Source organism: Artibeus jamaicensis, unplaced genomic scaffold, assembly GCF_021234435.1.
Source record: "Artibeus jamaicensis isolate MK-2021 breed Jamaican fruit bat unplaced genomic scaffold, CSHL_Jam_final scaffold_916, whole genome shotgun sequence".
In the NCBI taxonomy this organism is placed as follows: domain Eukaryota; kingdom Metazoa; phylum Chordata; class Mammalia; order Chiroptera; family Phyllostomidae; genus Artibeus; species Artibeus jamaicensis.
The window spans coordinates 46981148-47004084 of NW_026522059.1; the positions used below are offsets into that span (position 1 = coordinate 46981148).

At 43.2% G+C, this 22937-nt stretch overlaps 1 protein-coding gene across 3 annotated transcripts in view; it reads right to left on the bottom strand.

The window, feature by feature from the left end:
• Nucleotides 1-1031: 1031 nt before the first annotated feature.
• The window catches only part of LYN (LYN proto-oncogene, Src family tyrosine kinase), a 128314-nt gene continuing 106408 nt past the window's right edge, over nt 1032-22937 (bottom strand). For all 3 annotated transcript variants that reach the window (XM_037148288.2, XM_037148271.2, XM_037148279.2), the window contains exons 11-13: nt 16049-16202; nt 12892-13023; nt 1032-2457 (exon numbers count right to left, since the gene is read on the bottom strand). In XM_037148288.2, the coding sequence (XP_037004183.1) occupies nt 2255-2457; nt 12892-13023; nt 16049-16202 (489 nt within the window). In that variant the 3' untranslated portion in view covers nt 1032-2254. The remainder of the gene's footprint in view (nt 2458-12891; nt 13024-16048; nt 16203-22937) is intronic.

Below are 22937 nucleotides of genomic sequence, written 5' to 3' on the forward strand. Positions count from 1 at the left end.
GAAAGAGGAGGCTGGTCTTCTTTTGAGAAGATAACTGCGAAAGGAATCAAAGCAGAAGAGTGGCTATCAAGCCTGCGAACACATTATAGTCAGTGGGGAAGCTTTTCATAGATAGGAACATATGTCTGTCCCTGCAGAGCAGCACTGTCAGGATCTTGGGGAGCTGGCATTCTCTCGGTTCTCAGCAGTGGTCCGAGTCGTGATGATGTGAACCACGCTGCATACCACTGGAGAGATCCTGAGATTATACAAAAACTACTCAGCCCCGCATTTTGCCCATCAGCCAGGAGGAGGGTGGAATCCTGCTGCGAAAGGAGGGGACTGTGGGTGCTGTCCACTGAATGCTACGTGGCTCCGGCCGCTGGAGACCACATGCTTGACTGGGAAAGAAAGTTGAATGGAAAATGGCAAAAGGAAATAGACTCGAGAAAAGAGAAACCAAATGAAGATATATTTAGTGATTTTCTAGATACTTCTTTTTGTTTCAGGAATTCTTTATACCTTCTCTGCACATAATATGTTGTGTCATATGTATGAATCGGAAAGAAAACGTGAACAAGTGCAAGCACACAGAAAACTGACCACTGCCAATCCAGTGACTAGCTATGAAGACGTCATGTGATAATAATCTATCTTTGCGAGCATGGCACTCGTGAATCGAGACTTTTAGAATATTTCAGAAGGGACAGTGCAAGACCACACAGGAAAAAAGACAAGATTTAGGGAAGAGTAGAATATTTTATCCCTGCCCTAGGCACCCAATGCCTACCCAGCACATACTGGGTTTGCAGTGTGCCTGCTCAGCCTGCTTGAAAACAAATCCCATTTGGCCCCATAAAGGGGTGTTCAGGTGTCTAGGCCATTGACTCAGTTCTCCAGTCTGGAAATGCTCAAAGGATGGAGGCGGACCTTGTACAAGTCCTGTAAACCATGTAACCACATGGAATCACCTTTCATTCCCCTCCCGACCCGCCCCGCCAACTGGCATTTTTGTGTTGATAATAGTTGAAATGTTAAACACAAGTAAAAAGTTGGACATGTTATTGGGCTAGGTGTATTAAAATAAAATCAAAAAATAGAAATATTAGGTATGTACATGACAGCATAAGTGAAACATGTGCTAAAGCATTTTTCCATTCAGACCTTACAGTGGTAAGAAACATTTAGTAAACAAAATTGCATGTATCTCTTGCTACAGTGGTTCATCGGAGCCTCCTCAGTTGCTTATTTTCCTTTTCATCCTGTATAAATAGACTCACACACTTAGACCATTTAGAAAAGATTGCTGAATCACAAAAGAGGACCCAAACATGGCATTTTTGAGTAGTACAACTAAAATTAATATTTGATGATTAAAATAATGTTCAAATCATTTGAAGCAATAAGGAAAATTTTTATGTTTTATAAAGTTCTACAGAGATTAGAATCTTATTCTTCTTCCAGCTACATTGTCAACGAAAGTCAGTATATAGGACATTGTGGAGCTGAAAAGCCAGACCGTTTACTAGTAGTCATTCTAAAGGCAGAGCAGGTTCTGAGGCTCTTCTCCCTTGGGAGGTCTGGGCAAGGCCCGGCAGTCAGTGAGGTCCATGTCACTCAACACGGCAGCTCTGCATGGCTCACAAATGGCACGTCTATAGAAAAGAGACCAGAAGAGCGAAGCCACTTCCTCCCTGGGGGTACTGGCCACTCTCCACGGATGGAAACGTTTAACAGATTTCAGGTGGACGGACAATCACTGAAATCTGGGAGAGACATTTTCAAGCTTTTGACTTCACCTGCAAAATCTAACAGGTTAGATTAGTAATTTTCAAACAAATAAGCCAAAGCATAGAGAAAATACGAAGAAGGGCCATGATAAGTAGCTGGTTATTTTACTTTTATAAATGCATTTAGGTCTACTGTTGGAGATTTATTGAAATGGCCTCTGAACCTTTGAGTCACACATCCAATTGTAAACAAGAGGCCAGAGTGGGTGTGTTTTTTCCTCAGAAGGCTGTATTCAGATGTTGGCCAAGCAAGACGGCCAACTGGAAGAAGGCCGAGGGGCAAACCCCGAGGGGACTGAGGGCATCCTCTGGTGAGAAGATACTCTTCCACGTAGAGTGTTTCTTCCTGAGTAATTTAGCCTCATTGCAGGAAGCAGGGACGGTAGATGATCTTAACACATGAAAACTAGTACAACCAGTAGTTGTGATTGTTTCTTCTTTAACGAGGCAGCTGTCCCTGTGAAGTTTGCGGGTCTTGCTGCGATCTAAGGCTGCTGCTGATACTGGCCTTCTGTGGCAGTGTAGAAATCATCCAGGACGCTCTGCAGGTAATCAAACGTCGGCCTCTCTTCTGCCTTTTCTTTCCAGCACATCTTCATGATTTCATAGAGCTCCTCTGGGCAGGTCTCCATGCGAGGCATCCTATAGCCCTGAGACAGCGCGGTCATCACGTCGGCATTAGTTCTCCCTAAAGCAAGAAAGAAAAAAATGCCATACTTAGCAACCTGACTGAGGGGTAACAATTGCACTGATCTTGCTACCCACATCCTGCATCCATTACTAAATAATGGGTGAAGGATGAAGGATGAAGGCTGAAATAATTTTAGGAGTGTATAAATGTAACTACTCCTTAACTGTTAAGGAGTTGAAATTCGTTTTGGCACTCTGGAGGCAACCGCAAGGCTGATGTGGCCCCCAGTGAAAATGAGTTTGACGCCCCTGCTCTAGAGGCTGCTATGAGCTAAATCATGCCCCGGCGAATTCATATATTGAGCCCCCAGTACCTCAGAGTGTGGCTGTATTTAGAGATAAGGCCTTTAAACAAGTCATCAAATGAAAATGAGGTCTTTAGGGTGGGCCCAACACAACCCGAATGGTGTTCTTACAAGAAGAGAGCAGGACACAGAGTGACCCAGGACTTGTGTGCACAGAGAAAAGGCCATGTGAGGACGCAGTGAGATGCCCATCTCCGAGCCAAGGAGAAGCCTCAGGGGAAACCAGCCCTGCCAACACCTTGATCCCAGACCTCTGGCCTCCAAACCTGTGAGCAAATAATTTCTGTCATTTGAGCCACTCAGACCGTGGCATTTTGTTATGGACACCCTAAGAAACTGATACGAAGGCTGAGAACATTTCTATAAGCAACCAAATAATACAAATTTTAGTACAAAAGGGATCAAGACAGCATTTAGTTTGCCAAAGGGAAACAGGCAAATGTGGTAAGCAGAAGACAAAGCAAGTTCTTTCATGACAAAAGGATGTTGGATGTGACTGACCTTGTGAATGGACTACTGAAGCGCAGCCTCAACCCTCAATCTCAATTTCTTTGGTAGTAATTTTTCATCTTCCATCTGTCATACATCATCAAAATCATATGCACATACATGATCTTGTACTAATATTTTTAAAAATCAGCTCTTCGTTGTAAATTTACTTAAAGAAGTCGGGATCCTTAAGTCAACTAAGCCAACTGATTATGTTCCAGGTATTAAATCGTCTGTCCTCAGCACAGGTGAGAGTCCAAGCTCACACTGACTCTGGAATGTGTGTATCCTCGATACCCGGTGAGGGAAAGAGGTACTTTCCTACAGAGCCCCGTGAGAGGACTGACCCTGAAGGATGACTTTAATATGGTCAAATGTCTCACAGTAGTTCAGATGCTGAACTTCCAAACTTTGTTACTGAAACAGCTTTAGGAAAAAAAGATCATTTTAATAACATTTTCCTTCGTTGTTAAAATGGGGCAGAGAAATGAGCGAATGCAGCGGTTTTAGCAGCACCTACTCGTATCTGTATATTTTGCCCATTTGGTGCATACCTTATTCTGCAGAGACAGGAACCTCTCCAGAGAGGAGCTGTATTCCATCCAGAATATTTTCATGCAAAATATGTACACTGTCTGCCCTGGCAAGGTAGCTCAGTTGGTTAGAGCATTGCCCCAATATGCCAAGGTTACAGGTTCTATCCCCAGTCAGGGCACATACAAGAGTCAACAAATAAATACATAAATAAGTGGAACGACAAATCAATGCTTCTCTCTCTCTCTCAAACCAATAAATACAAAAATTTTTTTAAAAGACTATGTACACTATCTGGCATATGTAGAACTCCATCAAAAACAATTTCCTTTCCATAGCTATCTCTTCTTTCCATAGCCATAGATTTTAGCACTAGTGGTCACTAGAAAGACTCTGAACGATAGCTAAAAGCTTAGGAAACATGACTTTCACCAGCTTTGGAAAAGAATCTTCTTTTGAATTTACTCTCTAAGCAGTGTTTTTCAATTTATGGGTCACAACTCATTTAGGATCAACAAATTCATTTTTTAGAGAACTACCAGTATTTTTTTAAAAAATTAACAATACAAAATCAGAAGGCACTATACATGTAAAAGTTAACGTGGTTTATGAAAATTTTGTTCTATATATGGAGTAGGTTTCTGTATATTTCTTAACATGGGTTATGATCAGTGGTCTCTGGACTCTGCTTAACTAACCTTCCTTCTTCTGAGGACACAGTGACTGGAAGTCCCCGCCTGGATTTAAACCTCCGAAAGAAGACATATTGTTTCTGCGTGGAAGTGTCCTTGGTTTTAAAATGGAAAGATCCGAGCAAACTTTCCAATTGTTAAGATCTCTCTTTTTTTCCCCCAAGGGAAGAGTTGAAATTTTTTAAAATTTTTATTTAGTTATTTTTCAAGTACAGTTTTCTGTTTATTTCTCCCATTCCAGCCCACCCCTCCCCCATGCACCCCACCCCCCTCCCATTTCCACCCCCCTTAGTTATTGTCCCTGTGTTCTTTATACTTGTTCCTCTAAATCCCTCCCATTTTTCCCCCTTAAATTCCCTCCCCTCTCCCCTCCGGTTGCTGTCCCCTGTTCTCTATTTCAGTGTATTTGTTTTTATTTTGCTTGTTTGTCTGTTTTGTTGTTTAGCTTCCTGTTAAAGGTGAGATCATATGGTATTTGTCTTTCAACCCCTGGCTTATTTCACTCAGCATAATGCTTTCCAGTTCCATCCATGCTGTCGCAAAGGGTAGTAGATCTCTTGAAAGTCGTTTAGATGGTGAATTACTTTTTCTCATGTCAACTTCTGAAATACCATCTTCAAATATTTGTATAACTCGAATGTTCTAACTAGAAGACCATTTGATTCTCATTGCGTGGAGCCATGGGGCTCATTTGCATCTTTCCTTATTTGGGGTTGGGGTCTCCATAAAGTTTGTGGCTTTGCCATTGCCTTGACTCTTGAAACCAGCCAAATTTATTTAAATAACTTTCAGAAGAAATGTCTGTGTTTACTTCTGCATGGGGGTTGGGTGTGGGTCTGGGATCCTGGTGGGGGGACTAACATGCAGGATGATAGAAACAGCAGCTGGACCCGTGAACTTGGTTAAGAATATCTTTCACTTCCTGCCTGGAGAACCTCCAATGGCATAAAAGGTCAGAATGTGCCCACAGAAGATAAACCTTTCTAGGGCCCCTTAACCCCAGTGCAGACATTTCTTCCTCATTCTCATATGTGCTCCTCCTAATGGCGAAGAACTCTCTCAATGCAGAAAAAGGCCGGCAGGTTCCATTCTGCCTGGGGAATTTAATTTGGTAAGAAGAACAAAAGGAAGAAAATCTGGAGTCTATCTTTTAATGTAAAAATAAACCAATAAATAAAATAAGGCTATTAAATAAGTCTTAGATTAAAGTCTAAGATTAAAGCTGACACTTGGTAATCTGTCTGTTATTAGGTCAAAACCAGCAAACACCCACTGGCTGCTGATCTTAAAATGCAAGCACTTTCATAGTCCATCCTTCATTCTTTCAACAAGCATTTACTGAGTACTAACTGTGGGTATTAGCACTAAGCTCTGCGAGATACAAGAATGATGATGACGGAGACTTGTCCTCAAGTGATACACAGCCCAGTAGGGAGGGCGCTCCCAGGACAGGGAGGTGGGTGAGCAGGAGTGGGAAGTAACATCTGGAGTGGGTAGGAGTTAGCAAAGACTAAAGGTTGGTGAAGGAACACAGGAAGGAGGAAAATGAGGCACAGCAGAGGTTCGAAAGGAACAGGGTGCTTGTGACAGGAGATGAATCCCGCAGCTCCGGGAACTACGACAGTCTTAAAGACAAAAGGGCCCTCAATGAGTGTGAGAGGACGGAATTAGCAGCTCCCATGGGACCACAGTCTCCTACCCAATGATACTTCCAAAAGGGCAAATCAGTTTTTTCCGAGCATGCTGTGACTGGGGTAACCATTTGTAGCAGGGTGAGTCTCCTGGCCCCGATTCACCAAGGACGTTGCGATGTTGCATACAGCTGGTAAGAAACAATCAGGAAAGATAGGATGCTTCGTAAAACTTCATCATTTTCAAATCTCCTTTCTCTTTATAAAAGCAAAGCAACACAAAACCCCAACCACAAAGATCCCCTCTCAGTTTTTTTTTAGAAAATTCAAATGTAAATATTATAGCTTTGCTTTGAAGATAGTGAAGTAAAAACTTTTGCCCCACCTTCTTGTTTTTCCTCCTTAATTCATTCCTTCCAAAAGCAGAACAAGAAACAGAAACTTTAAGTCTGTCCTTGATGAAGCTGGGAGACACCTGTCGACCAGAGGCAGAAGTAGTCTGAGCCAAGAGGAGGAAAGTGAAACTACAGCACCTGCAAAAAACAGGTGGGCAAGATGTGTCCTCACACCGACTGCTCCTGGGAAGCTCCACATAATCACCACACACGCAGAGGTGAGGTGCGTGGCTGCAGACAGGACGGTACCTATGCAGCCCTCCTGGCAGGTGTGCCAGGGTAACACTGGATAAACTGAAGGCACGCCAAGCCCCATGGAGGTGGGGGTAAAGGGTGGGATGGAAGACCCAGAGTGAGGAGAAATGCTGACCGTGAAGAAGCGAGACGTATTTCACACCTCACAACTTGGATGACCCTGAAGGACATTGTGCTGAGTGAAGTCAGTCAGACACAGGAGGACAAGCAGAGTTCGGTTCCACTAAAAAGGAGATAACTAAAGTAGTCAAATTCATGGAGATGGAAAGTAAAATACAGGTTGCCAGGGACTAAGGAGTTGAGGAAATGGAGTTAGTGTTAACGCACAGATGTCAAACTCATTTTCACTGCTGACCACATCAGCCTTGCTGTTACCTTCAAAGGACTGAAATAATTTTAGGATTGTATACATGTAACTACTCCTTAACTGTTAAGGAGTTGAAATTGTATTTGGCCCTCGGAAGGCAACTGCAAGGCTGATGTGGCGCCCAGTGAAAATGAGTTTGACACCCCTGGTTTAACGGGTATAGTCTCAGTTTGGGAAGATGAAATAGTCCTGGAAATGATGGTAATGGCTGCACAACATTGTGAATGGACTTAATTTAATGCCACTGAGCTGTACACTTAAAAATTTGATGGCAAATTTTATTTTATGTATATTTTACTATAATAAATAAATACAAAAAAAAGAGAGAAAGACACAACTGCCCCTTCCCCAGTAAGGCTCCAGGATGTGGACATCCTGGCTCGTACTCCGCAGGCAGGGCCTGGAAGATTCTCTTCTGAAGGAGCTCAGTAGTCCCAGAGAACAGTCCTGAAGCCTGTGAGGGTGCTGTCAAGTAAGCCCGGTGGTCCAGAGACCCTTGTTCTCATGAGTTATCTCACCAAAGGAAGGGAAGAAGGTAGAGAAGGACAGAATGACAGAGACAGAAAGAGCAGACATGAGACTCAAAGAATCACTCCAGGAGGTCTACCATCTTACTAGCAAGTCATTCAGAAATAGAATAAAAACTGAAAAGGAGGATGCAATTTATGTAAATTCCCAGAATTTATGGCTGTAAGTTTCCAAATAGAAAGGACAAAACAAGGACCCAGCATAACACAAAAATGACAAAGCACCACACCGAAGTACAGAAGTTTCAGGGATAGCGAGACATCCTGGGTTCTTCCACGGCAGAAATGAGATCCCAGACAGAGGATGGAGTCAGAGGCCACCAACCACTTCGGGAGGTGGATTCAGGGGAAGGATTTGTTTAGTTCTAGATCAAAAGGTTTTGAGTTATAGCACTCATAACATAAGCAGATTTAATAATTGTACTTACTTAGCTACTTAATTTTATTTAGGTCATGAGCCTCTCAAGAAAAATTCCTATTTGGGAATGTATTCTATTTTCTAAGTAGGAATTAGAAGCAGAATAATAACATCAACACCTCAAATTTTCATAAGGATAAACTCCAAAATCGTGTACAGCAGCAACTACGATAAACGACCTTTGCTCATTCATTCAGTGCTCACTCACCAAGGAGAGCAAGAAAATGATTGAAGAAAACAATTCCTTGTAGCTTTTGAGTTTATGGGAGCTAAAACCTTTAAAACACAAACTTTTTTTGAAATGGACCGATAGTAATTGGACACAAAGGATTTTTGAGATTTGCTCAAAATATAATTAATAGGTACAAAATGTTTTTTTAATTGAAAACTCTCAATTTATGTGAGAAATTGAAGCTTTCCTTTTTTTAATTTAATTCTTTTATTGTTGTTCAAACTTACCCCCACCAATCCCCCCCAGCCATCCCTACCTCCCTGATGGTTTTGTCCGTGAGTCCTTTATAGTTGTTCCTAAAAACCCTTTTCCCCCCACCAATCTCCCCCTCAGCCAACCCCACCTCTTCCCCCCCCAACTCCCCCCCCCAGCCATCCCCACCTCCCCTGATGGTTTTGTCCATGAGTCCTTTATAGTTGTTCCTGAAAACCCTTTCCCCCCATTATCCCCTCCCACCTCCCTTCTGATTACTGTCAGAATGTTCTTAGTTTCATTGTCTTTGGTTATATTTTGCTTGCTTATTTGTTTTGTTGATTAGGTTCCACTTAAAGGTGAGATCATATGGTATTCTTCTTTTATCACCTGGATTACTTCACTTAGCATTACGCTCCCAAGTTCCATCCATGCTGTCATAAAGGATAGGAGCTCCTTCTTTCTCTTTGCTGCATAGAATTCCATTGTGTAAATGTACCACAGTTTTTGGATCCATTCATTTACTGATGGGCACTTAGGTTGCTTCCAGCACTTGGCTATTGTACATTGTGCTGCTATGAACATTGAGGTGCACAGGTTCTTTTAAATTGGTGTTTCAGGGTTCTCAGGATATAATCCCCACAGTGGAATTGCCAGGTCAAAAGGCAATTTCATTTTTAGTTTTCTGAGGAAATTCCATTCTGTTTTCCACAGTGGCCGCACCAGTCTGCATTCCCACAAACAGTGCACTAGGGTTCCCTTTTCTAAACAACCTCTCCAACACTTGTTGTTTGTTGATTTGTTTATGATGGCCATCCTCGGTGGTGTGAGGTGGTATCTAATTGTGGTTTTAATTTGCATCTCTGATGGCTAGTGATGCTGAGCATATTTTCATATGTCTCTGGGCCCTCTGTATGTCCTTCTTCCAGAAGTGTCTGTTCAGGTCTTTTGCCCATTTTTTAATTGGGTTTTTTTATCTTCCTGGAGTAGAGTCATGTGAGTTCTTTACATATTTTGGAGATCAAACTCTTGTCTGAGGTATCATTGGCAAATATGTTCTCCCACATGGTTGGTTCTTTTTTCATTTTAATGTTGTTTTCTTTAGCTGTGCAGAAGCTTTTTATTTTGATGAGATCCCATTTGTTTGTTCTTTCCTTTATGTCCCTTGCTCTAGGGGACATACTGGTGAAAATATTGCTGCGTGGAATATCTGAGATTTTTCTGCCTATGTTCTCCTCTAGGACTTTTATGGTGTCACAACTTTTATTAAGTATTTTATCCACTTTGAATTCATTTTTGTGTATGGTATAAGTTGGTAATCAAGTTCATTTTTTTGCATGTAGCTGTCTAGGTCTCTCAATAACATTTGTTGAAGAGGCTATTTTTACTCCATTTTATGCTGCTGTCCCCTTGGTATACAGCCTTTTTCTAAAAAATATGTTACAGAAAAGTCTTTTTTTCTGGACTATATTCCAATGTGCACAGAAATTCATGGTGTTAGCTATGCCCGCTAGAACCATCTATCTCAATGAATAGGATGCAAATAGGAAATGACACACTTACACTATACTCACTCCTACACATTTAGTATCTGACTACTAGAAGTTTGATCAGTGACTTTATTGACAGAATTGTATCATTTATTCTCTCCCATATTCCCCAAATGCTGTTCTATTATGGCTGGGGAATAGCAATAAAAGGCACACCTTTCACCATAAGCCTCTTTGTATCTTTTGAACTCAGAACCATGTGACTATATTTGTATTTAATAATGAGTAAAATTAGGGGAAAATTGTACTTTAAGAAATAATACTGCAATATTTAGAACTACGAATAGCAAATATCGGTAGGTGCTTATGAGGAGCATCTGCAAGCTTAAGGCCAGAAGTGTTTTGCACTATCTGATTTTTCATGTGCATATATTACTTAGACAAGTATTAAAATATTTAACAAAAACATAATTGTAAAATATTGGAAACTTCAAACATTTATGAAGAAAATTAATATAACCTATTATCTCATCCCCCAAAGACAGTAACATTTTGATGTATCACATCCTTTTTAGTATTTGCTTTCCTCTAAAAATATGTTTATATGTGGCTTTCTTACTTCTTTTTCTCCCCTACTTTATTTTGGCCCCTTTTTATTTTTCAAACTCAGACATATCTTTGAAACCATTTTTAAACAGATAATATATCCAGCACTTTTCCGGGTAAAGAAAATATTCTCAAGCAGTTTTTTTTTAACAGTGATGGAAATGGCACGTTCTGGCAATGTTTACCGATATTTTTGCTATCTGTGAGTTGAATCCTCTGAGATTTAAATTAATTGTATAGTTTGATCTGTTCACATTTCCTGATGGTAGAACCTCTGCTAACAAACAAACAGTGTGATTGGCAATGTCTTCGGCTCAGAACTCCAGAGGCATCACATTCCAGTCCTTACAAGGTAGGAGCTAACTGGGGAAGAGACCAGTCGGTACTGTCTGGTTGGTCGTGCTGTATTTGTCTGTGTGTGTGTGTGTGTGTGTGTGTGTGTGAGAGAGAGAGAGAGAGAGACTCACTATTTTTCTACTGATTCTTTTATAATTTTTATGATTTTTTTCACCACAAATATTTTCAAATCTGGGCATTGGAGCACAGTAGGCAAGAATGTGAGGTCTTGGGAGGCACACAGGCCTGGGGTTAGAGGCTGCTCTATGAGGAGCTAGTGACACAGTCCTGGGCAAGAGTCACCTCCAAGCCTCTGGGCCCCGTCTGCACGTCACCGTGGAGCATGTCATACAATATCATTTTATGAGTTGATATGTCATTTGGTCAAGTATCAGATTATATATATGATCTGGACATATAATCTTTCTCCACAGATACATATAAATAGAAATTATTGATATAGAGATATAATGTCAGACATCAGGGTTGATCAAGAAATATTTCCCTACTTTAAATTAGGTGTTGTTCATTCATTTCAGTGTCTGGGGCAGAGTGGCAGTCAGAACACAACATGTTGGCACAGAGGAGATCTCAAGGGACAGTCAGCTCCACTGTGCAGACACCGCCTACCTCCCAGCTGGGGCCCACTCCCGATTTCTGCGGCTCATCCCTGCACAACAGGGAGGGTGATCAAAAGCAGGGAGGCTGCATCACTGCTTCATCCAAAGACTCCCGTGGCTTCTGTCTCACGTGAAATAAAATGTGAAGCTCTCCCGTGGCCCTCTGAGGCCACCCGACCCCCAACTCCATGGCCCCCTCTACCGCTCTCACCTCCAACTTTCTATCCATAGCATGCAGACAATTAAATGTTCTTGGACCGTCATTAATTCATCGATTCATTCAGCCTCTGAGGCCCAAACATCGTGGCTCCTGCTCCTGTTGGGGATCCCATGCCCTGGCTGTTTCCCCTGCGGGACACTCAGCCCTGGACAGCCCCACTGCTCCCTGAGGCACGTCAGGTCCCAGACTCCCTGAGGACCGCTGTGTAAAACCAGCAGCCCTCGCCCTGCCGCCCTGCTCATCCCTGGACCATTTCACACACTCTCTACAGAGCACTTCATCCAGAGACCGTCTATTTGATTATCAGCAGTCTCTGCCTACCAGAATACTAGTGCTGAAGAGCAGAATACTAGCTGTGACTGCTGCATCCAGGCACGCTGAGAGTGCCTGGCACCCTCCGTTTTATATATATTTTTTCCAATGAGGGAATGACTTAAACATTAAGAATTTAGTTTAAGTTCACCTTATCAATCAACTGTGTTAAAAGCCAAACATTAAAAGAACGTGAAGGGTTTGGGAGAAATCCCTCTCTCGCACTTTCCACCCCAGATCCTGGGCCAGGAAAGACTGCCGGAATCTGGCTCCAGGGCCTCAGGTGTCAGGATTCTGGAAACACTGAGTGCTGTCCTCACATCCAGTCAAAGCTCTAAGGGACTTTTCACAGATAAAGAGGTGGTTTCTTCTCGAAGAGGCAGGGACTCCAAAATACTTTATACAAACTCTGTTTCAGAATGAACCAAAAAGCAATGTAAATCCCCATTTCTACGTCTGTGCTCTCCATGAGGTGCATGGCTTAGCAGGAACACCTGTGTCTAATCCTCTACTCCATCCTCATATTCACACACCCATGATGGTGCCAGGCACAGTCTAGGCATGAAGTAAGTGGTGGAAGGAATTAGTGAAGAAAAAGAATATGCTCTCGATCAAATGAGAGGGCAGAGAAATGGCTAAGAATATGGTACAACCCTTTCCACTAAAGACAGTCAAATTCAAATTCTAGCACAAAAGGGTTTTTCTTAGCTTTTAGAAATGACCTTATTACTGTTTTTTTTAATGCCTCATGCCTTTGGCTTTTTTCTCACATGCACCACTTGAATGGAAATAGGTAGAAAGTAAAGGGTACCTGGATAGGGAATTTTCCCATAGGTGACGATTTCATATAGGAGAATTCCGAAGGACCACACATCAGACTTAATAGTGAAACATCCAAAATTGATTGCTTCCGGAGCTGTCCACTTGATGGGGAATTTAGCACCTAGCAGAGAAGACAAAGGAATCTTACTTGAGCTTCTGAGTCGACACAAACATATCATGGCCCTGTGATCCTCTGCTGAGAAAATTATGATTATTTGTTTTGAATAGGTAACACACGGTACAAAGCAGAGATGATACGAAATGTTATACTTCAAATGTCTGCCTGCCTCCTGTTTCCCTTTTGGGCACTTCCCTGTTAAGGAGTCAAGTTTCTTGTGTCCTGTCCCAGGGATACCCTAACCAGCCCACCTTAAATGTAAATGTACATGACACGGGCTATAAGGCATTTTTTCTTAGCTTGTCCATTTGTCCCTCGACACCATCGCCTAAGCATGCAGGGCACAGGCGGCGAACACAGGGCCCTCAGGCCGAATCTGGCCCTGCACCTCGTTTTATCCCACCTGGCACCTTGTTTCTACCCAGAGGCAGCACCAAGCTCTTGCTTACCAGTTAAGGAGCAGTTCCATTTACACGGTTCTAAAATCACATTCGGCCCTTTGAAGGCAACCGCAAGGCTGATGTGGCCCCCCAGTGAACATGAGTTTGACACCCCTGATGTACAAGTTTCCAGTTGTGAGGATGCAAAACACAGTTATTCTTGTATTAGTATTTCTTAATTCTTGTATTAGTATTTCTTAATTCTTGTATTATTTTCCATACAGACTGGAAACCTACCTTTGCCCCACCCTGTATTTATCTTTAGTGTTCACATGGAATACTAAAGTGTTTATGTGGAATATCAGTATCTTGATAAGCCCCCACCAAAAGAAATGTCAGACGGTACCGCACACTTGAACGTTCCTACTTTCATCCGAAGGAGCCAACCAGACATTACTCCACTTTAGGAATTGGGTAGGATGATGCTCTGCCTACAGTGAGGCAGTGATGAAACTCGGTTTCTCCTTAGGAGCTGAGGAGGCGAAGGGACACCTAGCCTTTGGGTCACTGGGGAAGCAAACCCGGCCCGAGGAACTGCAGGGTCCCCTTGAGGGAAGTAGGGCCTCAGGCACAGGCTGTTGCTCCTACACCCTGGAAAGGCTAGGGGTTTCCACCCACAACTTAAAAATTTTTAACCAGATTTGCCTTTATTATGTCTCTGCTTCAGAATTTTTTGCGGTGTCAGCCAAAATCAGAAATCAGAATAAGAACAAAAAGGACAGAAGAAAGCTTCACAGAGCAGCTATTGTGTGCGGTGCTCTCACTGTAGCACATTCCAGCATGAAACCCAATGCCCTCTGGGCAGCAGCGGAGGAGGGCGGGAGGGCTGTAGGTAGAGTTTGACTCAGGCTCTGCTGATTCCCCATGGATATGACCCCTGGCAAATCACTTATTGTTTCTGTGCCTTCTTGGCACCTCCATCTCTAAAATGAGGAAAGAACGGAACCTCCCCAAGTTGCTGTCAAGGTTAAGTGGTTTTACCTGTGTGCTTGGCACAGTGTAAATGCCAATGGAAGGTTCATTGCATTACTGTTTACTTCTAGAACCTGAGTTCTCTGCACTAAGCTGCCTGTCTCGTTCATGAGAACAGTTATTTTTGTGATACTCTAGGCTTGTCAAATTCAACAAAACCAGTGAAATACATTCTAGCTCATGTACTCTGAAGCGAGAGCTCCTGGGTTTGAATCCTGATTCTACAACTTTACTGTGGGACCTCAGAAGCTGCGGAACCTCTCTGTTTCCTCACCAGCGAGGTAGGAATCATCATCATTACCATCACTGCACAGGGTTAAAGATAAATGAGATAATGTATGAAAAGCACTTGGAATAGCGCCTGCCATGCTGCAAACTGCTCACTCTGTTTTTGCTATTATTTTTTAAGCTGCTTTTCCTCATACTGTTCTCCTGCACCTACCTTTCTATTGAGGGCAATGAAAGGTCAAGGATAGGTTTAATAACCCATCTGAGAGAACATAGGATTGAGGCAGGAGGAGAACCACCTTAAGTATGATGAAGGCAAGAAACACTACACACGTCAAAGAAATGTTTCAATGTGTTTGTCACTTCCGTAGGTCCTGTGGGCACCTTCCAGAAATAACACACGTGTAGTTAAAAGGAAAATAATCCTTGTTGAGTAATTCTTAGGAATGTCAAGAAAATGCTTGGCTCTTTAAAGCACTGCAAAAGTATTCACTCATCTTTAGTGAGGGAGACCTTCAGAATCCTCACAGAGTAAGCGTCACGCATGAGTCGGGAGTAGCCAAGGCTGGTACGATGCAGACGGGGTGCACTCAACTTGGAGCAGCGTGCCAGGAGCCAGACTCATGCCTCTCTGTGCATTTTTATTTATTTAATTTTGTTTAACATTTTATGTATCTTTGCAATTAAAAAAATGTTATGTATTAATTTCAGAGAGAGAAGGAGGGAGACAGGGTGCTAGGGGAGAGAGAGAGAGAAACATTGACTTGTTGTTCCTCTTATTTATGCATTCATCCCTTGATTCTTATATGTGCCCTGACTGGGGATCCAACCAGAACCTTGGTGTATGGGAACCAACTGAGCTACCCAGCCAGGGCCACTCTGTGCATTTTTGATTCACATGTATAATATGAGAAATGTGGGAAAGTAAAGGAATGTATTTTTGTAGCATTATATTTACTTCTACGTGTATAATAATTTCTATGTTTTATTTTATAATTAAAAGGCCAGAATATAGAATATGAAATTACTGTTACAAATATTTTCTCTACACAGTAAAAAAGTATACTTAATTATTTGGGTGAAAAGCTTTAAACATATAATATAGACAAAGAATCTTGACTTTACCAAACTCTTTGTGTTTTGCTTTGCTTCCTTAAATTACAAATGATAGCATTTGTAAATGTAAAAGTATCATGTGGAGTTCATCGAGAGAGTCATTTTTTGAACAAATACTAGAGTAGAACCACGAACAGCAACTATGGCACATTTAGAATATTGTACCAAATGAGTTCTTTTTAAAAAAAGACTATTGTTACTGCTTTGTTGAAAAAAGACAAAAACAAAATTAAATCGTAACGAAGCACGCAACGATCACCAGGGGAACACACCTTCCCTTGCTGTGTACTCGTTATCTTCGATCACGCGAGCAAGGCCGAAATCCGCGATTTTGCACATGAGTGACTCAGAGACCAGGACGTTAGCAGCTCGCAGGTCCCGGTGAATGTAGTTCTTCCTCTCGATATACGCCATTCCCTCTGCGATCTGAAAGTAGAAGATTGTCGTTTTCAGTGGAGGGTAGGCTATGGAGAGGGCCATCAAGGAAAACCCGAAAACCTGAGGGGTTCCTGAAATCCTTTCATGTATGTTATTCTGATCCTTCATTTTAAAAACAGTGGGTAAATGACAATCGCCATTTTGAATCTTTTCTAAACTCACTGCCCCCAAATCTGAAACGATGGTAATCGCCACTCAACATGATCTTTTAAGTTGCTACATCTCAACATTTTCCAATGTGTGAAGAATCTTTTTTAGGCCCTACTAAATTCTTGCGGGTAGGTATACAGATGTCATTATCCCAGTTTTGCAAATGAGAAAACAGCTGAAGAAAGTCACGCACTAATACAAAGAAGTTACTAGGGTATCAAGAACAGGATGTCCTTGGTCACCCTTGGTCAGCAGCATCCTCCCAGTCCAGTTAATCAACAGCCCATGGAACCGGTTCTCCCAGTTCTCCCAGCACAGCCCCTCCAGGATGACCAGAAAGATTCACTCTGACAGCAAAGCATGATGGCAGGAAAGAATTCAAGATTTAAACAAAACAACAAAATAGGGGAGGTGAAACCACTATTCGTTACTTACTACAAAATCAGGATTTTAAGGAAAACAGTAGCAGAATATTAAGATAAGTACCTAAAATAAAGGAAGAGACAAAGGTAGGAGGAAGGGAAAGAAGGAAGGAAGGGAGGGAGGGAGGGAGGGGCCCAAGTAGTTGTGTCTGGTGGGCAGTTACAGGGAAACTGTGATCAGGATTACGTCACAGGAATGAATGTATTCTGCTAAATTCTACCCTGAACACCAGATGGCCCAGCTTGGAGGACCTGACTATCCCCACCTACCTGCAACGACATCCCTCCTTATGACTCAATTCGAACCCCAGGTTCAGCCAGGCTGTGTTACTTAGCAAAGGTTTAGCTCCTAATGACTGGGTCCACTTCTCCGTGACCTCCTCCTAGAACACCTTTCCCCACTCTCCGCCAATCTCTCAGCTCCCTTTCTGCTCGGAGGGCCTGCTCTTAATTCCTCCTGGGTACTGTAATTTCTCTTCACTCTACGCCTGCCCACAGTGGTCAGTTTGCACAAAAACCATTTGCGCCTACTGATCATAGTGTTGTCATTGTTCTAATGTTTTTTACTGTGCTTACAGTTGTCATGCTTTCCTCCAGGATGGAGGCCACACCTGACGTTTTTTCTGTTCTCACTAGTGTCTATTACAACCTTCAACCTTCTTACCAAACTCCTTCTCAAGCAAAGAAAGTTCTTTGGAAAGTGAGCTGGGTTTTTAATACTACCAGAATACCATGTTGTTGGCACACAGCTGCAGGAATTTGGCAGAGTATACTTTTTGTGGCCACAAGATCACTTGTATAATAAATAATTTGTGTGCATTGGGTTAGTCTCTAAGTCCTGTCAGCCCAGAAGTTTGAGTCTGACCAATGCCAAGGAATACTGTACTGAACAGAGAAAATCATACATCAGAAAGAACAAGAGAGGTCCAATCTTTTCCTTTAGTAGAAATGACAATGTAATAACATTGGGTTCTATAACCAATAACAACGCGGGCAGCACTTGAGCAGTGCGTGAAGTGGAGGAGACCAGCCTAAGTGATGCCTGCAGGGTGAACTCGGAGGCTAGACCTGGCCTGCACAGCTCGGGCAGCCCTCGCTTCCATAATGGTGTGGGCTCCTGCATCCCTCAAAGGGAACACTTCAATCCATTGTACAAGTCCAACCAGGTCCAAGCTCCTTGACTCAGTTGTGACCTGGCCCCTGCTGAGCCCTCCTGCCTCCTCACAGTGACTGTGTCCTCTCCGGTAGCCCGGCTTCCACACCTGTCTCTGCTCGGCACATCTGTACCCTGCCCTTTTTGCCTGGACATTTCACTCTGTAGGTATCAGCTGAGAGGTCACTTCCTTTAAGAAGCCTGGCCTGACTCACCTTCTCATTTGATGTGTGTGGTCCCAGAGCTCCCTGCTCCTCATCTGTTTATCTGTCTATGATCATGGCAGGAATGTAACCCCCTTAGGTGTACAGGTATAGGGTATGCACATTTCTGTTCTTGGACACTTAGGTAACATTTCAATAATTATATACAACCTGGGCCAGGAACCTGAATGAGCCAAGTTGGCAGCAGTAGAAATTTCAGCTGGAGAGTGCAGTTCACAGGAGCAGTTGGGAACCTGTGCTGAACACCCTCCTCTTAGGATGCTGACTGATGCATGCAGGTGTGTGCTAGTGGCCCTGAAAGAGCCTCTAAGACATGGCACCAAGGACCCGCATCCCTCTGGTTCTTGGTGATGGGTTTGAATGATCAGCTTGTTAAGAAACACATCCTGGGAACTTGTGTGTAGGGTTTCAATCACACCTACCCCAGCTGGGCATTTACACAAATCTGAATGCATTTTAAGTGGTTCTCTGAAACAACAGCAGACTTGCAACAAGCCCAGGTTATTTTGGCTTTCTTTTCCATGTCAGAGTGCTTTAGGGAGCTCATATTCCAAACAGTAATAACTGTATTCACCAAGATCAAGATTCAAAACACTGTCATTCTCCAAACTGAACAAATAACAGTTGTAGGAACAAAATAAAACCTTTCAGATATGATTTGCCTTTGAGGTTGTAAAAGACTACAGCTCTTCTTATATATCCTTATTCTTTCCCTGGTCTATATTATTATTCTTTCTTGGTTTCTTTTGTTTTTTTTTTAAACCTTAATCCTTGTTGTTGTTGTTGTTGTATTTATTTTGGCTGAAGTATATCTGGCTGTATTTGGTAATAGCAGGAAGAAATCAGAGACCACTCTGGCTAATGGAATCCAAGTCCAACTTTCCCCCCTTAGAATACCTCCTTCCCCCACTTAGTCTAACAACTGTCAGCACTGTGGACAGAGCTGTCCCACACAGGCCTCATGCTGAGGCTGGGGGCCCATAAGGACCCCGGAGAGGGGAGCGCTCGCCTCCCACTTCTTACTGTTCCGTAGCTCAGAAAGGGTACGTGTTGAGGTAGTTATGTGGAATTGCCCAGGTCTGGTAAGGAAAGGATCTGAGGTTCAGGATACTGTTTTGTGCCCACAGATATTTTACTATGAGGATAATAATAGGCAGGCAGATGATTTATAGGCAAGGAAACAGATAGTCAGGCATTAATAACCACTATGTCTCCCACTACTGATTGAGTACTTATTAAGTATCAGCCACTGTATTACATTTTTTTACATGTAATGCATGTTTTCTTTGAATACCAAATCTACCAGGTTAAGTTTTACTTCCACTGTACAGAAGCAAACGAGGCTTGGAACCTGCCGACAGCCACAGGGTGAAGGAGAGAAGCCAGAGGGACATCAGTTGTGTCCGACCTTGATGTTCACACTCTCAACACCACATTCTGGAATGTCACATCAGCAAGGTACTCATTATTGGAAGGCTAACTAGAGGCTCCTGGAACTCTAATTGATTTTTCAATCAAGAGAACACTTTTTTACTGAGAAGACAGAAAAATCCTTTTGAAGGCTGCTCTCAGAATTCACTGTTAAGCCCAAATTTCCCCCCACAGGGAACTCCCCCCGGTAGAGTCAGGGTGTCCACCTCGGGAGGCACCTGCAAGCGTGACTGTGTTTTCTCTCTAGAACAGCGTGTCCCAATCTTTTAAAGTTGTCATCCCCGAAGGAGAAACATTTAAATTTTAATTAAAGTTCATTTATTCTTAATAGAAGACTAAATACAAAGAAATAAGATTTTGTCAAGTAGGTTTGAGCTTTGGAGAGCCACAAACTACTGTGATATCCTTCGAGATTTCTTCAGCTCCGAGGAACCAATTTTCACTCCCTGGGAGACAATCTTGCCCACGTTTTGGGTGCTTGGTCCACACAAGGCTAAATCAAACTAAGAAGATTTAAAACCAGTTCTGCCTCAAAAAGAGGGAAATGAGATGGATGATGAGATAGGCATGGCCTGGATGAAACTATTTGCACTCTTGTCAGAATGAAAACAACCCAGCGAAGATACTGTTTCACCCAAAGGGCCCCATGTTTCTTAAAAAAGCAGTAACTGACATTCCCTTCGGGAATCTGAGGTGCTAAACGGAAATTACTTTCCCAGAGTCATACCATAGATTAGTTCAATGGTTTGTAAGTGATTTTAACTTTCCCTTTATACATGTAGTGGTAAAAAAAAAAGTTTTAAACTTGCCAGGTTAAACTGGCAAGTGCTAACTCTGGCTGCCTACCCTGGTTGCTTTTAAACAATACCATGGCCTCACTCTAAACCAATAAACCCAAACCTGTAGGAGAGGGGCCTCCTCAGATGATTCTCATATGCAGCGCAAACCGATAGCTTCTCTGTGTCCTTGCAACACTAAGTGTGGTCCTCAGACCAGGAATGGCCCTGACACCACCTGGGAGTTTGTGGAGGTACGGCATTTTGAAGGCCGACCCTGACTTATTCCCCTACACACAGACTTTTACCAAGGTCTCCGAATGATCTGTATGCATGTTAGAGCTATTTAGGATTTAAAGTTCTAGAGAGACTGAAATGAAACCCTGATTGCAACACGATCCTATAAACCACCTCACCAGAGGGCTGCTGTTCAGACGCCCGGGAAAGGAAGTCCCAGTGCAACTCAGCTTAAGAGAAGGAGCAAAACATGTTCAGCTGCAGTGAGAGCTGAGGCCAGGAGACGAAGGTGACATGTGAGCACTGGGCCAGGTACAGGCCAGATGACAGAGGTGCCGGGAATGCCTTAACATCTTGGCCAAAGTCCAAGTCCATCAGCAGCTCAGAATATGTGTCTCTGGCGCGTCTGTCTTTCCTGTAACTTAGTGAGACTGACTCCTCCGGCCTCCCAGCTTGGAAGCAGGGGGACCTCGGTGCCTCTCCCTCTCAGGGGTGTCCAACCTCGGGCGTCTCTGGGCCTCACTGGAAGAAGAAGAGTTGTCTTGGGCCACACATCAAATACACTGCAACACGTAATCACACACACAAAAATCTCATAATGTTTTAAGTAAATTTATGGTTTTGTGTTGGGGCTGTGTTCACAGCCATCCTGGGCCACGTGCAACCCACGGACCACAGGTTGGGCTCCCGCGCCATGGCCTTGGGGTTGGGCCAGTACTTAGAGGGTTTGGGAGACTGATTTAACCTTCAGGTTTTAAATCATCTGAGGGGATTTTCTTCATCGTGGAACATGTCAGCATCACAATGCCAGGCCTAGTGATGTATGGACATGAGGAAACTTGGACTGTCTTTCTAAACCACCCGCCGATGCTAAAGAAATAACTAAAAATGTCTCATCTTCAGGTGCTGGTGTCTTTAACTTTGCATTAGAGGGTCTGTGTGTGAAGCTACTAAAAATTTGAAGCAAAAGGTACCCCATTATCTAAAATGAGAATAACCATATAAGGAGATAATGGGAGCTCTGTTTTTGTACTTCTGGTGTAAAGTGAACCGATTTAGGCTAGATATGCTTTTCGTTTCTTGTGTTCTTCAGCCCAAACAGCAACACAAACATATATTTCTTAGTTCCTCTTTTTGTACCTTCAGTGGAAATACATGATGACAACATTTTCCCCCTTTGATGTTCCTGTGTGTGTGTGTGTGTGTGTGTGTGTGTGTGTGTGTGTTGCTAATCTGGGAGGGCAGAGAGGCACCACTAGGTAAGGGACTGGGCCATGAGAATCCCAGCCTGAGCCAGTGACCCAGAAGGGTTCTGGTGAAATCCCAGGTACCTAGTACCCAAAGAAAGCTCCAGACACAGAGAAGATATAAAAAGTGATCTTTCCTGAGTTAAAGGGTTCTCTAATCTTATCAGGGATAAAAAAAAAACAGACTCCCAGTCTCACGCCACACGAATCTCCCAGAGAGATCTTTCAAAGGTGCCGTGAGAAGAGACAGAGCTGTCCTCCAGGTGTCTGCCATCAGCAAAACACACGTGCAACCAGAGGGAAGTACGGTATTACCGAATGTCTGACCCCACACGGCTAGGCCTGCCTCTCCCACTGCTGGTGGGAAAAAGGAAGTGTCAACCCTCCCCTCGGACGTGCCCTCCAGGGCTCACAGCCAACTAGAGAAAGGCACCACTTCCTACAGGGGAAGGTGACCCAGCTACCCTGGCTGGCGGGTGAGCACAGCGGGGATGGACTTCAGTCCCTCATCAGAACCTCAGGGGGCCATTATGGACACACAGTCCATGGTATTCTCACCAGTGGGTGTCTCTTTTTCAGTATATGCATGATTTTACACACACACAATCCATACAAACCTGTGGGAAGTTTTCAGAACTTCCACATTTTGTAAAGCATTACTGCATCTGCTGCCTCCGCTTATCACTCTCTCTCACACACACACACACACGCTTATGACAGGGACAGGGAGTGCACAGAACACACAATCTACAGTCCCATGTACTTGGCAAATAATTTTTGGGGGGGCACGAGGTCAAAAACATTAAGTCAGACTAAAGTTTTCAGAAGCATTTGAGTTGGAAATGTCATTTAAATTCCCTCTCCAATATCAATGTTTAAATAGAAAGTCTGTGTTCCTATTCCCCAAATGAGAGGTAAATGTCAGGCGGAGCCTCACCAGACTGTTCACACGCCTCCGCCTGGACCGCTCAGAGGAGGACAGCAGAGGTCCCTCCCCGTCAATGAACTACAGCTTCGCTTCTACACTTTTATTGAGAAGTGAGTTACCAGCAACAAACTGGTGGTGGAGGGTGCTCACAGTAC